Raw genomic sequence first — 16,898 nt, forward strand, 5'->3', positions numbered from 1 at the left:
TGCAGTGCTGGAAGCACCACCGTGACTGTGTTCAGACACCTGGGCGGCCCCCGAGCCCGCCGGCGGTCCCTGCCCACTCACGGGCGCACAAACAACACGCCCAAGTTCTGTCTGCTAGACACTGGCCGGCCACAGGGTAACCGGCCTGGGGCTTCCTCTCCTTCCTGCTTTTTACTGGGAGTCATTTCTCTGAGGAAATTGCCAGAACCAGTGTTCAGTGACGGGAACTGGAAACAAAACTTCAGTTATTCTCTTCTATGTTAGAAAACTGGAATTTGGGGTAGCTGAAATGAGGCTGGGAGATTATCAGTGAACCTAATGGTGACAGATCCATCCCTGTCTCATGACCATGGACCCCTGGATGAGGAACTGACTGATCACCTGGGTGCATAAAGAGCTGGGGTCTCAGCACCTGGCTTCACTACCTGCTCATTGCCTTTTCCCTTCTTACTTTTAAATAAATATTCATATTGTCAAAGCTACCTTTTGCTTCCTTTCTATTTATACGGTGTGCTTAAGTTATTTTTGGTTCGTTGGTTTATTTTTCGCTTCAACCTCCTTCACTCCCCTAATAATTTCCTGACCTACTTTTTTACTTTGTTTAATCTCTCATCTCCAGTGGTCTTTATATTCTCACCCTGGAAAATCAAACACCAGCCACACACAATATAACCATTCACTATTTACATCTTCTTTTACCTCTCACGATAAGGCCAATCTCCAAATTAATGTCTTTGGGATAACCATCTACTTCACTTTTCTTGTCCCAAAATCTTTTATCTTTTTTCGTAGTAAATAAAAAGTTTTATCTCTTACTGCTATTTGGTCCACAAGTATGCATACAATGGTCATTATTATCATTATTACCCTTATAGCTAAAACACGTCAAAAAACTTTCTATTATTTGTCTTAACTATCAAAAACTATCTCTATTCTCTCTTCTCTAAGATATTACATAGAGATTTTTGATATCATCTCATTTATAGGCACTCCATTCACTTTAAAAGTAACTTTTCATTTTATTCTAATTAAAAACAAACAGTAATATATAATATCCTAATATTGGGCATTCTCATAATCTTACACTCATTTGTACTTTTAAATATATAGAATGGAGGAATAAAGTGTTAAATAACTTCTTCTAATTCAAAATCAGTGTACGTGTGATTAGCATCTGTAAGTCAACAAACAGTGGGTACCTTCTGTGCTTAGGATATAACCACAAAGCCCATTAATTCTTGCTCTCTGACTAGCACTTTTTGTATCTCCTCTGACCATTTCACTCTTTTCTCCGTATTCAAATTTGTTGCTGGATTTTATTTCACAACATTGGGTCAACAGGGTTTCAAAAACTTGATTGAATTTCACTTACAGTTCGGCCAGGAATTCCTATCCCTGGGGGGCCTATGTCACCTGGGGAGCCGTGGATACCTGGCAGTCCTCTTTCTCCCTGTGCAATTAGATGCTTCTGTTAGTGTGAGGCTCAAGGGACATGGATTTTCCAGTTATATTTCGTTAATTATTAATTCTTTAAAAATTATCTAAGATATTTTTACCTTTGGCCCTCGCGGGCCAGGTGCTCCAGGATTTCCATCTAATCCCTAAAAGAAAAAGAAGAGAAAAGGAAGTGAATACATTTCTTTTCCTAAAAAGGTTAATTACATCTTAGAAGTCATAACTCAAAAATATTTCATTGCTCTTCATCTTTTTTGAATAAACCTTTTCTGTGAAATAGTAAGGAAGAGGGAACACAAATTTCACTAGGCTACAGATTTTGTATAGTTACTTTAAAATATAAGATGTTTTCATCTTTAAAATGAGGCATCTGATATTGAGAATTATTTATTACTGTTCACATAAAAGGTCAAAGGGGAGGAGAAAAAAAGGCAGATGAAACAGCCATATGGGTTGGATTTTCCAGCTATCCAGTTTTCTATGTCCTGGGATTAGCCCAGGCCACAAGGACATTTTTTAAAGATGACCACCTATGGCTATATATGCAGAGCCTCTAGAAGGGAAATTTCAGGCAGTTCTTCTGTTTTAAGAGATTGTCCAAGGAAGGTTTATGGTTTAAAACTAGCAAACCTTACTAGGCTTCATAGATCCCCAAACAGTCCCTGCAGAAGCTTCAGGGGTGCCTATGAATCTCCCAGAATTGTATGAAAAATGGTGCATGTGTGTGCCTTTTCTTCAGATGAGAGCCCTTTGCTTGCATCAAATTCCCAAAAAGATTAGACCTCTGATCTAAAGAATAAGATGAACACTTCTTTTTCTGCAGACCTAAACATTCCTATGCCTGTGGTCTGAAACTGGGAACACACAAACAGTAATTAATCAGCTTTCAAAGGAAATGTTAGTAAAAGGATTGGTACTTACTGGTTCCCCTGGCAGGCTTTTTCCTGGAGGACCAGCCTCACCTTTTGGACCTGGAGGGCCTATAATCCCACCTGGGTCTCCCTGAGGAAACAAGGTAAGGTTCTCACTTCATCACTCAGGTTCATGGTGGGACGGGTAGAGGCAGCAGTTTCCATAGTATTAAGTTGTCACCATAGCCAGTCACACTGCGTTCTCTCACCCATTCACTCACTCATTCCACTATATGTACTGAGTGTCCCATCCACGCGGACACTGTTCTGTTATCTTAAGTGCACCTAGATCTGGCGGTGAGCTATGTTACGGTAGGTTTACAGTATCATGAAATGTATGTACGTGTATAAATAGATATGCAAAAAATATAAAAATCTATTCATATGGTTCTTTAGATGACCTTTATGTTTTCTTTAAGTTATTCCCAAGTAATGGTTCAGTACTAAAATACTATTTCCACGTAGACATCAAGAAACAGGTACTGAGAGATTGAGACTTCTTAGGTCTATACCTGAGTTGTTAGCTGAGCCTGAAACAGGTTTTTTGAGTCCTGAGATCTTCAACTCTAAGGCAGTTCATTCTGTAAAATTGCATTTTCAGTGCCAGAACCTGGGCTGCCACAGTGTCCAGGGATGACGCTCATGCCATAATTTATGCGAACATCTATCTCCTGCACAATCCCAGCTGCCCTGGCCTGTCCTTTCACTCCCCCAGTGTCCTTATGACCCTCTGTCTCTTCCTCCTACCCAGCTACTTAATATACAAAGTGAGTGAAACGGAAGCTATACCTTTTCACCCTTAATGCCTTGTTTTCCTGGGATACCATGTTCTCCTGGCAATCCCTAGAAAATTCAGAATAAAAGGGAGAGAGCAATTAGAAAATCTCTTATTGTAATAACATTTCTATCTGAGAGTCTTTGTCAGGAGAACAGAATTTTAACACACAAACTACATGGGAACGTGTTGATTTTGGTCTGCTGGAGAGAGAAAAACCTTAATGAAAATATGTGGCTTGTTGTTTCAAGTGAGGTAACCTGAATGTAATGAGAAAGAAACTAAAAGGGAGACCTGAATTAAATGCCCCATCCATATTACTGCCAAAAGGCATGGAAGAATGGCTCTTGGTGGCATCACCCTATGACTCAGAAAGACAATGGGGTAAATAGAAAATATGCTTTTACTATGATTTGGCAAGAAAGGCTCTTTTATTTTATTCTCTATTTTAGCTCTAGCCACTATCACTTAATGTCATTTCTTGGGCATCTTGTGGCTCCACCTGTGCCACCAGCATTATGTTTCTTTTTGTAAGATCTCTCCATTAGGTACACCTTCAATGGTTCACTATATGGCTTGGGGGTGCAACAAAAAGATTTGCTTCATGAAGTGAATGTTCAAAGTACCAAGTGACCAAACGTGCTGAAAGATGAACCCCTGGAGCCTCAGTCAGGGAGCACGGAGGACAGAGCAAGATGTCATGGGGCTGCTCCCAAGGTGATGGGAAAAGGAGAGATTCTAACAGTTGCATGGAGGGTACTCAAATCATGGCCAGATAGAGATCAGTGTTAAGAAGTGGTGGTCAAGCATTTTTCTCGTTTTGCTCAAGTGAGGATTGATAGTGAGGTTTTGGCTCCCAAGATGTCAGAAGGCTAGGGAGATTGTCCAAGGGACACAAAGCTGACATGGGGGAATGGATAGGAAAGTGCATTTATTCAATCAAAAAACAGAAGAATACACATTCTTTTCAAGTGCACATGGAATGTTCTCCAGGATAGATCACATGCTAGGCCACAAAACAAGTCTCAACAAATATAAGAGAACAGAAATTATATCAAGCATTTTTTTCCAACCAAAATAGTATGAAACTAGAAATCAATTACAGGAAGTAAAATGGGATAAACACAAAATTGTGGAGACTAAACAACATGTTACTAAAAAACCAATGTGTAAATGAAGAAATCAAGAGGAAATCAGAAAACACCTCAAGACAAATGAAAATGGAAACACAACTTTCCAAAATCTATGGGATACAGCAAAAGCAGTTCTAAGTTTACGGTGGTATAGGCCTAACTCAACAAACAAGAAAAAATCTCAAATAAACAACCTAACCTCCCATGTAAAGGAATTAGAAAAAGAAGAACAAACAAAACTCAAAGTCTGAAGAAGGAAGGAAATGACAAAGATCAGAGAGGAAATATTAAATAAAATAAAGACCCCAAAAGCCCCAAACAATAGATAAGATCAATGAAACAAAGAGCTATGATTTTTGAAAAGATAAACAAAATTGATAAGCCTTTAGTGAGAGCTCATCAAAAAAAAAAAAAAAGAGAGAGGACACACATAAACCAAATAAGAAATGAAAGAGGAAAAATGACAACCATTACCACAGAGATGCAAAAAATCATAAAAGAATACTAGTTATATGCCAAAAAATTGGACAACATAGAAGAAGTGGACAAATTTCTAGAAATATAAAACCTTCCAACACTGAATTAGAAAGTAATAGACAATCTGAACAGGCTGGTCACTAGTAGTGAAATTAAATTTGCAATAAAAAAGAACCCTACAGCAAGCAAAAGTCCAGGACTGGAGAGCTTCACAGGTGAATTCTACCAAACATATAGTGAAGAGCTAATGCCTTTCCTCCTCAAACTATTCCAAAAAGTTGAAGAGGAGGGAACACTGCCAAATTCATTCTATAGGACCACTATTACTCTGATACCAAAACCAGACAAAGACATTACAAAAAAAGAAAATTACAGGCCAATATCTCTGATGAATATAGATGCAAAAATCCTCAAGAAAATGTTAGCAAACTGAATTCAAGAATTTATAAAAGGGATCATACACCATAATCAAGTGGTATTTATTGCAGGGAAGTAAGGATGGTTCAATATCTGCAAATCAATCTATGTGATGCACCACATTTACAAAAGGAAGGGTAAAAATTATGATAATCTCAAAACATGCAGAAAAAGCAATTCACAAACTTAAACATCCACTCATGATAAATGCTCATCCAAGTTGGTACAGAGGGAACATATCTCAACATCATAAGCACCACTTATGACAAACTCAAAGCTAACATCATACTCAGTGGTAAAAAGCTGAAAGCCTTTCCTCTGAAATCAGGAAGAAAACGTGTATGCCCACTCTCACCAGTTCTATTTAACATAGTATTGGAAGTCCTAGCCACAGCAACCAGACAAGAGAAAGGAATAAAAGGCATCCAACTTGGAAGGAAAGCAGTAAAACTGTCACTATTTGCAGATGCCATGATACTATATATAGAAAGCTGTAAAGTCTCCACCAAAAAACTATTAGATGTAATAAATGAATTCAGTAAAGTTGCAGGATATGAGATTAATATACAGAAATCTGTTGCTTTTCTATACACTAATAATGAAACTATCCAAAAGAGAAAGCAAGAAAATAATCCCACATAAAATCAAATGAAAAAGAATAAAATACCTAGGAATAAACTTAACCAACGAGGTGAAAAATCTATAGTCTAAAAACTATAAAACACTGATGAAGGAAATTGAAGAAGATATAAAGAAATGGAAAGACCCTGTGTTCATGGATTGAAAGGAGTAATACTGTTAAAATGTCATTACAACCCAAAGCAATCTACCGATTTAATGCATTGCCCAATGCATTTTTCACAGAACTAGGATAAATAATCCTAAAATTTGTATGGGACCACAAAAGACATCACATTGCCAAAGCAATCTTGAGAAAGAATAACAAAGCTGGAGATATGACACTCTCGGACTTCAGAGTATATTACAAAGCTACAGTAATCAAAACAGTATGGTACGGGCACAAAAAACAGACACATAGCTCAATGGAACCATAGATAGCTCAGAAATAAACCAATTATTGGTCAATTAAATTATGGCAAAGAAAGCAAGAATATACAGTGGAGAAAAGACAATCTCTTCAATAAGTGGTGCTGGGAAAACTAAACAGCTACACATAAAACAATAAGTTAGAACATTTTCTCACACCATATACAAAAATAAACTCAAACTGAATTAGAGACCTAAAGGTAAGACCTGAAACCATAAAACTCCTAAAAGAAAAAATAGGCAGAACACTCTTTGACATAAATTGTAGCAATATATTTGGATCTGTTTTCTAAGGCAAAGGGACAAAAGCAAAAATAAACAAATGGGGCCTAACTAAACTTAAAAGCTTTTACACAGCAAGGGAAACCATTGACAAAATGAAAAGACAATCTGCTGAATAGGAGGAAATATTTGCAAATGATATGACTGATAAAGAATTAATATCAAAAACATATAAACAGCTCATAAAACTCAATATTAAGAAAAACAAACAACCTGATTTAAGAAATGGGCAGAAGACCTGAATAGACATTTTTCCAAAGAAGACATACAGATGGCCAACAAGCACATGAAAAGATGCTCAACATCATTAATCATCAGGGAAATGCAAACCGAAACCACAATGAGGTATCATCTCACACCTGTTGGAATGGCTACCATCAAAAATTCTACAAATAACAAGTGTTGGAAAGGATGTGGCAAAAAAAGGAACCCTAGTGCACTATTGGTGGGAATGTAAATCGGTGCAGCCACTAGGGAAATCATTATGGAGGTTCCTCAAAAAACTAAAAATAGAGTTACCTAGTGATCCAGCAATCCCATGCCTGGTTATATATTCAAAGGAAATGAAAACAGTAATTCAAAAAGATATATGCACCCCAATGTTCTTAGCAGTATTATTTATAGTTGCCAAGATATGGAAACAACCTAAGTGTCCATCAGTAGATGAATGGATAAAGAAGATGTCATATACATACACAATGGAATGCTACTCAGCCATAAGAAAGAATGAAATTCTGCAACAGTGTGGCTGGACCTAGAGGGTACTGTGCTTTATGAAATATGTCAGATGGAGAAAGACAAATATTGTATGTTATCACGTATATGTGGAATCTAAAAAATAAAACAAATGATTGAACATAACAATATATAACAGACACACAGATACAGAGAACGTACTAGTGGTTACCAGTGGGGGAAAGGGAAGGGGGGAGGAGATAGGGGTAAGGGAATTAAGAAGTGCAAACTACTGTGTATAGAATAAATAAGCAAGTAGGATACATTGTACAACACAGGAAAAATAGCCATTATTTTGTAATAACTTTAAATGGTATATAATCTATAAAAATATTGAATTACCATAATGTACACCTGAAACTAATATAATATTGTAAATCAACTACTTCAATTAAAAAAGTACATTTAAACAGTGTGAGGGTGTGTATGTGTGTGTGTGTGTGTGTGTGTGTGTGTGTGAGAGAGAGAGAGAGAGAGAGAGAGAGAGAGAGAGAGAGAGAATTGTGAGCTGAGTAAAGCTAGGTTTAATGCAACCGGAGGACCTTTCTCCAATTGCATTATATAAGTATTTTCAGCCAAAAGACTTGCCCTTTTTGGAGAATGTTGCAAGAAGACAACAACAGAAGCTTTGGAAGTATCTTACTTGGATGGAGAATTGAACCAAAAGCCATTTATAATGATGTATAATGGAAATGCTAACTTGGGTTTCAAAGACTGATTTGTTAGGCTAATATTCAAAAGGACCTCGTATGACTATATGGAGATACTAATGTTCTCAATAGCCCCTGACATTAGGTGTGCTGTTTTATTGGTAGAGATGACCCATGCCTTTGGAAAATGTAGTATAACTCAGTCACATGAACAGATGCTGATGTTCTTTAAAACATGCTTTACGGGGCTTCCCTGGTGGCGCAGTGGTTGAGAGTCTGCCTGCCAATGCAGGGGACACGTGTTCGTGCCCCGGTCTGGGAAGATCCCACATGCCGCGGAGCGGCTGGGCCCGTGAGCCATGGCCGCTGAGCCTGCGCGTCCGGAGCCTGTGCTCCGCAACGGGAGAGGCCACAACAGTGAGAGGCCCGCGTATCGCAAAACAAACAAACAAAAAAACATGCTTTAGTCTCAATTTAATTTCCAAATATCAAAGACACATGCATCTACTATACATACAGTATCTCCTGGTGGTCCTCTGGGTCCCATAGGGCCTGCAGGTCCTTGCTGACCCTAAATAGAAGGTGATATGTACTTTAATTTGATAAAAATTAGATTGTACCTGAATATATGTAAAACACGGTATGACCTTTATCTATAGAAAGATCGACTTTCCACCATCCAGGCTCCTCTATATAACACTGAAATGTGCTTTGGGCCTACAAAGATAGTTTCAAGATGTTGTCATTTAAATGAGTCTGTTCTCACCAGTAGGTGAGGCCTGGATAACTTGCCTTACCCACTGGTGGGGGCATATCACACGAATCTCTCCAGCACCTCCCAACAGCTGGTCTTCTTTGGGACGCTCCTGTAGAGTCCTGCATGGGCAACTCAAACACTTCTGGGCTGCATAATTTTGGCTTAGGAAATTGAATACTGAATCCTGTTCTCTTTGAGAATACAGCTCAGGGTCATAGATGTGGCTCACACTGTTTACTCTTAAAGCTTTTAGGATGCTATTGTGAATATCGTCTGAAAAGAGCTTAAAAATCCCACTGTGATCCATAAGGCACAGTCACCATGTATGTAATAAATGCGGCCAATGTGGGGATCGGGGAGATCACCATGGAAACATGATAAAGTCTCTGAGAACATTTGTGATGAAAATGAGTGGTCCATCAGAGTTCCTTGTTTTACATAGAAATGGCTATAACTTCAAAATAATATCCTCATTCATCTCAGTTATTTCTTATATACCTTTAGTCCTGAGCTTCCTATTACACCAGGGGGGCTAGGATCTCCAGGCTCGCCCTAAACATATGGGTGGGAAGGAAAGTGAAATGGTTACTTTAATGTTTCACAATCTCATTACATCGGAGATGCAAGAGAAGGGTGTCAGGGGATTACCTTTACTCCCTGGGATCCTGTTATTCCAGGTTCTCCCTGTAAATGAAAGAAGGACCATACCTGTAATGTTTAAATATGGATGGAGAAGAGCATCTCTAATGCTGCAATTCATCTACTTCCCCACTAGCTGACATACAATAAAGGGGAAAATTATGGAAGACGTGGTGAAGTCAAGGAGGGTTCATTCTAAAATACGATTTAAAATAATCATTGCTAATACATAAACAATAATTTCCTATTTTTCTTTCTTCTCTGTAACAGTTTTTTTCCCCAATGTCACTTTTGACACTTTAACCATCATGGTCCATTAGTGGTCACTGAGTTCCCTACTTAGCTGACATTGTTATAATTTGCTGCCAGTTCATCTTGTATCTCAAGAGAACTAAAACTGCAGATGAGGGCGAAAAAGAAAGAGTAAAATTTAAGTTGATATGTCATGGAGATTCTACTTTCAGGTGTATGTATTTAATGGAACAAAAAAACACACAAAAATTAAGGTTACACAAAAGAGGACAATATTGGCTACAATGAGTTTGCTTTTCTTATTTTCCATGACTTACTATTGATCCTTTCTTGTTTGAGAAATCCAATTTGTATCATTAACAAAATTTTTGAAAAAAATCTGTATCTTACCTATTAATTTTGTATTTTAAATATCCTTAGTGTATACCTTTCATCACATTCATGTCCAGTCACAAACAGTAATGGGTTAAAGAAAATATACACTACCCAAAGCCAATGTGGAAGTGTCATCACATGATAACACTTAACAAGGTTTAAAATTTCTCATTTATCAAAATAAAAGAGTCAAAATTCACAGAGGAAAAAGTAAAATGCTCAGGGAGCTGACCTTATCAAATGTATTAGACTCCAAAGTAAACATACTAGAAATCAGAGAGAAAGAAAATGAAGTAGAAAACCCAAGACAGTGATAAAACATCTACTTACTCTATCTCCCTTTTCACCTTTTGTAAAGGGTTCACCCTAGGAAAATGGGTGGAAAACAGAATCATTTATAAACACTTTTAGGAATAATCTCTCCAAACCTGGATGGGCATAAATCCTGCAGGCCAAACTCAGACTCCATTGCAAACATGCAGTGATCCAGAATGTCACATTGTCTGCCTATCCAGCTTAAAAGGACCATATGAAAATGAATTTAAAAACCGTTTCATATTTCCAAATGAACAGTAAGTTAATCATTTCAATGTTATTTTGAGACTCCTGAGTGGTTGACAAATTACAATGTGGTCCAAGGCCAAAGCTTCCTCTTGCATGGTTCAGATAGAAGATGGTCTCACACACACACACACACACACACACACACACACACACACACAATCAGAGGCAGAATGAATATGAAGATGCCAGAGTGATCAGTGGAAGGACATTCATTTGAATTTTTCCAGTTACTTAAGTTGGTGCTTAAAAATACAGTTTAACTTAGTGTTTAAAAATGCAAAATCATTATTTTAAAAATACTTTACTAATTTTCATTTTTCTTTTAATGAAAATGGCTTGAAGCAGTTAATTACTGGGTGAATAACAGTACAAGTCTGTGGAACTGATACTCGTTCTTGTTGGGTCTAGGTATGAAGGTTCTGGGGAGAGACAGAAGCTTCGAAGGAATGCCCCTTATTAAGTAACACTGCCCCTGTTGTCACTGTGTTACTAACACCACAACCCACCCTTAACACACACACACACACACACACACACACACACACACACACGGGGAGGCTTCCCCTTATTAACTTCTGTTCTTGAAGGTATGTATCATGATGTCATTTAACCTTCACTACAGGGCTGTGAGGGAGATATTGTCCCATTTCAGGAATGAGGAAAGAGACTCAGAAAGTTTCTGAGTAACTGAGTTACTTCCCCTAAAACAGCATTCACCCACTGTACGTTCCCTTGTTTATCTTGCCAATAAACTCTGTGAAGGTAGAGATATAATTCATCTTGACTATCATAGCATCTCTGGGGTATACTATTGGTGTCGAACAAAAGTTTATTAAATTAGGGAATTTAAAGTTTTACAGATATAACAATAGTAGCTGACATGTATTGAATAAAACACTTACACCTGTTTTAATACACTAACACAGTTACCCTCTTGTGTCAACAGGCTAGGTACGATGAGTACACTCATTTACAGAGGGGGAATCTGAGGCCCAGAGAAATTAAGCCATTTCCTCAAGGTCACAGAATCAGTAAGAGGTCACTGATGATTTAAACCCAGGCAGCCTGACTTCAATCCCAGGCTTTGCTTGTTCAGTCTGTTTGATTTGATTTGAAATGTAATCGATTGATTATTTGAATGGAATGAATTGACAATAAGATGGATACCACACATTTTTAGTAACTTAGTAATTTTAGTCATTTTCTTTTGCATCTGAAAGTCAAGGGCAAGTGTGAGAACCACTGTGGTAGGTACTGCTGCTCTCAAAGGTCCTCTTAGGGGCTTGACCTTCAGGTCACGATCAGGAGGGGTGTGGTTACTGAACAAGCCTCGTGTCCCGTGACCTGGGGACTGTGGGCCCCCGTCTTCTCCCTGACGTTTCCAAGCTCCCTGCAGTTATGTGAGGCCAGGCAGCTAGTTCTGACCGTGAAATGTGTGCAGTAGTGATGCGTGCTGCTTGAAGGAGCCCATTCGTCATCCTCCAGTCCCACTTCCCTGGCAGTGGTGGCTGAGAAGGTTGCACCTAGCAGATGGTGTAGCTCCCGGGTGCTCATCAGCCTGGTGACTGGTCACTGAGGGTCGTGTGCAGCAGGACACCCACTCCTCCCGACCACGCTGGGCAGGCAGCACGAGCAAGAGAAAACCTTTCTTGGGTTAAAACCATAGATATTTCAGGGCTAATTTGTTACTAGGCATAACCTACCTACTCTGACTAATACGACCCATATCTATCCAACATCATTACATCTCTTATTATTGGATAATTTCTATATATTAGATTAGGGCTTTATATTTTTGCTTTTCAGTCTTAATTCTAAAAATCAATTTGAGTTTTAAGATAGGAGACGAAGTTAATTAGATGTGAGCAATGGGCAACATTGCTTTTGTAACTGCTTGCTTCTGATTATAGCACGTTGCTTATCTAGAACCTCTGTCAAGCCACACTGACTAAAGTAACTGCTTGTAAAAGAAAAAAGAACCAAAATCAGGGGCCTGGTTATCTAGAGACCTGATATTTCGTCCTAGTTCCAATGGCTACCACCTGGGACAAGTCTTTTACCTTTTAGAGCCTCTTTTTCCTTAGCTATAAAATCCTGGGGTTCAACCGGACGATATTTCAGCTCTGATGTCTAACCTGGTCGTGTTCTAAATTTCCTATAACGGGGAACAAAGTGCCCTTTTAAGGTACCATTCAGGCTCCTAATTCAGATCTGGATGAAGACCATTGTTCTGTTCGGGCCTTCTGGTTATTATGCAAAGTTAAGTCCACATCCTGTTCTGTATTAAAGAGGTTGAGATCACAAAGAGCTAAACTGCTCTGCTAAATAATGTGAAATTTGTGTTTTTTCCTGTGGGGGGGGGTGAGGAGAGAGGCAGGCAAAGACGTGTAAGGGGTGTGGGATAATTCAGGGATTCAGAGGGAACTGACAAGGAGAAGAACTGAGAGGAAAAGAAGCTGGTTTCTCCTGGGTAAGGTAGATGGGGCGAAAGGTAGTCTCAGGGGGTTGGGTCTTGGTGGCAGGACGGAGAACCACAGGGAAAACCCTTAGGAACTGTGACATCCTTCGGCGCTTGCTACGCAAAGCATGGTCTAGGGACCCACAGCAGGAGCATGGCCTGGGACTTTGAGAAATACAGCCACTCAGGCTGAAAGCAGCTCTTTCGTCCCTTTCCTGTTTGCCCATTTCTGTTCCCTTCTAAACTTAAAAGAACCTAAATATAAAAATGAGATCACGAGGCAATTGAAACTAACTCCTGACTTGTGCTGTCCTGAACGCACCCCATGCCTTGTCTAACCTGTTGATTCTTTTCCTAGATGACAAGAAGTAAGAATGAAGAATTAAGCAGTTAAAATATGACTAACTCTCCTGCTGGCAGATCACGCGGGCAAGATAACGTCTGAAGAAAGAGTCAGCCAGTCTGCATGCAATGGAGAAAGATGCAGAACCCAACCTCCTGCCTCAATGATTCACTGAGACTCTTCCCCCATTTTTCCCTCTAAAAACTGTCATGGCTGAGCAGAATCTTTGGAGTTGGTCTCTTGACACAAGTCCACCATCTTCTCAGATGGCTGGCTTTTCTGATTAAAGCATCTTTCCTTTCTACTGACATTTGCCTCTCGAATTATTGGCTTATAAGCCATCAGCAGCTGAACGTGGGTTTGGTAAAAAGTCCAAGCCAGACCTGCTGAACTAGCATTGGCATTTCAAAATGATCTTCAGGTTATTTAAGTTCACACTTAGTACGAGAAGCACTGCTCTAACCCGTTCAGATTTCTCTATTCTGCTCTACAAGTCCCAGCTATCCCAGTAGAACTGTAGTAAATCTTAGGGACTGGTCTGTTATGGGTCACGTGGAAATTAGGAGAAGGTGAGTGTCGGTGTTCCAGCATGGAGGGGCGTCAGTGGGGACCCAGAGAGGTAGGTAAGAGGTGGGAGACGTGCCCACAAGTGTGGAGTATCAGGAGTGAGTGGGCAGATGGACGGGGCAGCAGACACCAGACTGGATTTGTGGGACACATGAGATTTCCCAGAGAGTCCCAGGAAGGGCTGTTACTGGCCTGGATGGAATACTAAGGGCAAGCATGATTCCTGAAGTAGGAGAACTTCGGAGTACATGAGTGACAGCACTGATTCTAAAGCTGCCTGAAAAATGACTGTCATTGCCAAAGATGCTTCATTTTTTAAAAAATTAATTAAATTATTTTTGGCTGCCATTGGGTCTTCGTTGCTGCACACGGGCTTTCTCTAGTTGTGGCGAGCAGGGGCTACTCTTCGTTGCGGTGTGCGGGCTTCTCATTGCAGTTGCCTCTCTTATTGAGGGGCACGGGCTCTAGGCACTCAGGCTCAGTAGTTGTGGCATGTGGGCTTCAGTAGTTGTGGCTCACGGGCTCTAGAGCGCAGGCTCAGTAGTTGTGGCACATGGGCTTACTTGCTCCACAGCATGTGGGATCTTCCTGGACCAGGGCTCGAACCCATGTCCCTTGCATTGGCAGGTGGATTCTTAACCACTGTGCCACCAGGGAAGCCCAAAGATGCTTTTATTATTCATTTGAGCTATTATGTTTAGTTATAGCATGGCAGCTTAGTGATTTTTTTTTTTTTTTTTTGCCACACGCGGGCCTCTCACTGTTGTGGTCTTTCCCGTTGGGGAGCACAGGCTCCGGACGCGCAGGCTCAGCGGCCATGGCTCATGCGCCCAGCCGCTCCGCGGCATGTGGGATCTTCCCGGACCGGGGCACGAACCCGTGTCCCCTGCATCGGCAGGCGGACTCTCAACCACTGCGCCACCAGGGAAGCCCAGCTTAGTGATTTTTTTTTTTTTTTTTTTTTTTTTTTTTTTTATGCGTTACGCGGGCCTCTCACTGTTGTGGCCTCTCCCGTTGCGGAGGACAGGCTCCGGACGCGCAGGCTCAGCGGCCATGGCTCACGGGCCCAGCCGCTCCGCGGCATGTGGGATCCTCCCAGACCGGGGCACGAACCCGTGTCCCCTGCATCGGCAGGCGGACTCTCAACCACTGCGCCACCAGGGAAGCCCCCCAGCTTAGTGATTTTTAAACCCTGGGTTCTGGAATCTGCCTTCCTAGGAGTGATTCATGGTTTCAATACTTCCTAGCTGTGTGAACTTACAGAAGTTACTTAACCTCTCTGTGCCTCAGTTTCCTCATCTGAAGGATGGGGGTGATTTTTTAAAAAATGAACTAAGTGAGGTAATACATGTAAAAAACTTAGTACCTTGACTAGAGTACATGCTCAAATATCTGATCTATTGTTCCCTATGGCAGGGGCAACCAAGATGCATGGAATTGGGCTGATTAAGAAATATATTTTTAATTCTATCTTTTGGATATTCTTCCTCTGCTCTCAAAGCTAAAATACTTACAGATTCTCCTTTTTCACCTTTAGGGCCAATAGAGCCTGGAAATCCTGGTGGTCCAATTTCACCCTTTCAAGAAAAAGCAGAAGAAAGTTTTTGCAGGAGGCCAGGTGAGTCCTGTTGTGACTGTCAGGGTCAGAGCATTGCCTGTGCCCTTTCTAACCACGGAAGTTATCTCTTATCCCCCAAGAGGCAATGTGAAGTTCTGAATCCGGTTAGGCTATTTGCATAATAATGTTTGTCAGTGCTCCACGATGCCTTTGGGTCTTTTAGAAATCCATAATATTCATTAGGATCTTTAAAATGCATGTGAAAGAAAAGTCAATTATTTTTCAAGGAAAGAACATTTAGAGGGAAAAAATTATAATTCCGCTCTGCTGTATGTTGTTTTTGCAAAAAAAAAAAAAAAGAATTTTTGTGGTTTTAAAGACATGAGCTAATTTAACTGACACAATAATCCAGACCCATGTTATTTCAGACACTTCTTTCTTTTTTCAGGTTGGGGGAGGTGGAGGGGTGAGGAGTCACAGGAAGAAAAACACATCTCTCCACTGTTTCCAGCACTTATATCACCACTTAAGTGTTCGGCTGTGGACAGAGAAGGCATTCTTGTTGATGTGGGGACAGTAGCAACTTAGAAATGCCTAAGAGGTTCTGGTCAAAAATCTTGAGAAGGGATTTGTATGTGACATATAAAGGGAATTTTGAGAAAATAAAATTTTAGAAATAATACTTGTGGCAAGGAAACATATCATTAATTAGAAAACCTATGTGTTTATTTTGAATCCTCAAACAACAATCTACCCAAAGTATTTCAAGTACTAGTTTATTACAGCCCTAAAACATTGTTTTATTTCTACATTTCTATCCTAATCAGTATCTTGTGATTTTAGACTAGAGGAAGAGGGAGCCTGTCATATATAATGGACAGACAAAGCCATGTTTTTATTAAGGTGGTGTCTAGATTTGTGGAATATATTTTGTAAATGTAATCTTGATTTTATTAATACAAGTATTTTCCTTTATAGTGTACCACCCAAACATATAATGTACCATCAGTTTTGCACTTACCATATTGTAGGAGAAGCCATTTTTTTCTACAGATATTGAATTCTAACCATAGTACAAAGAGGAAGAAATTGGTGGAGACATTTAAGGGGCTGATTGCTGTTGGTTTGAAAGAATAAGTAAACAGTTGGCCTTATACAAGTGTTAGGCTGTACAGAGTGACCTTCCTATTACCCATCTGATGGGTGCTAAAAGCCCCAGTGCACAGGTGTGATAGAAAAACTTATGCCTAGTAAGTTGCATAAAGTAAATGTAGAAATCAAGGAAAGGGTCTAGAAATTACTATAAAAGTCACATCTGCTCAATACTAAAGGTAAGGGGAGGGGAATATACTTGGAGGAAGAGTAACTATGTCCACAGCTGCTAAGTATTTGAAGCAATGTATACAGTCCTCCACTGAAATGCAGAGGAAGGACCCAACAGAGGCTTTGGTCCATCTCTGATTGGTACGAAGGGGTGTCTGGGCTTGGAGGAAATCTAAGGGC

General features: G+C 39.9%; 1 protein-coding gene across 1 annotated transcript in view; it reads right to left on the reverse strand.

The window, feature by feature from the left end:
• Positions 1-16,898, reverse strand: part of COL19A1 (collagen type XIX alpha 1 chain) — a 356,422-nt gene that overhangs the window by 53,600 nt on the left and 285,924 nt on the right. The window contains exons 18-26 of the mRNA XM_032650897.1: positions 15,352-15,414; positions 10,236-10,271; positions 9,288-9,323; positions 9,138-9,191; positions 8,400-8,453; positions 3,156-3,209; positions 2,377-2,457; positions 1,557-1,601; positions 1,373-1,450 (exon numbers count right to left, since the gene is read on the reverse strand). Of these exons, the coding sequence (XP_032506788.1) occupies positions 1,373-1,450; positions 1,557-1,601; positions 2,377-2,457; positions 3,156-3,209; positions 8,400-8,453; positions 9,138-9,191; positions 9,288-9,323; positions 10,236-10,271; positions 15,352-15,414 (501 nt within the window). The remainder of the gene's footprint in view (positions 1-1,372; positions 1,451-1,556; positions 1,602-2,376; positions 2,458-3,155; positions 3,210-8,399; positions 8,454-9,137; positions 9,192-9,287; positions 9,324-10,235; positions 10,272-15,351; positions 15,415-16,898) is intronic.

This window comes from Phocoena sinus, chromosome 12 (assembly GCF_008692025.1).
Source record: "Phocoena sinus isolate mPhoSin1 chromosome 12, mPhoSin1.pri, whole genome shotgun sequence".
In the NCBI taxonomy this organism is placed as follows: Eukaryota; Metazoa; Chordata; class Mammalia; order Artiodactyla; family Phocoenidae; genus Phocoena; species Phocoena sinus.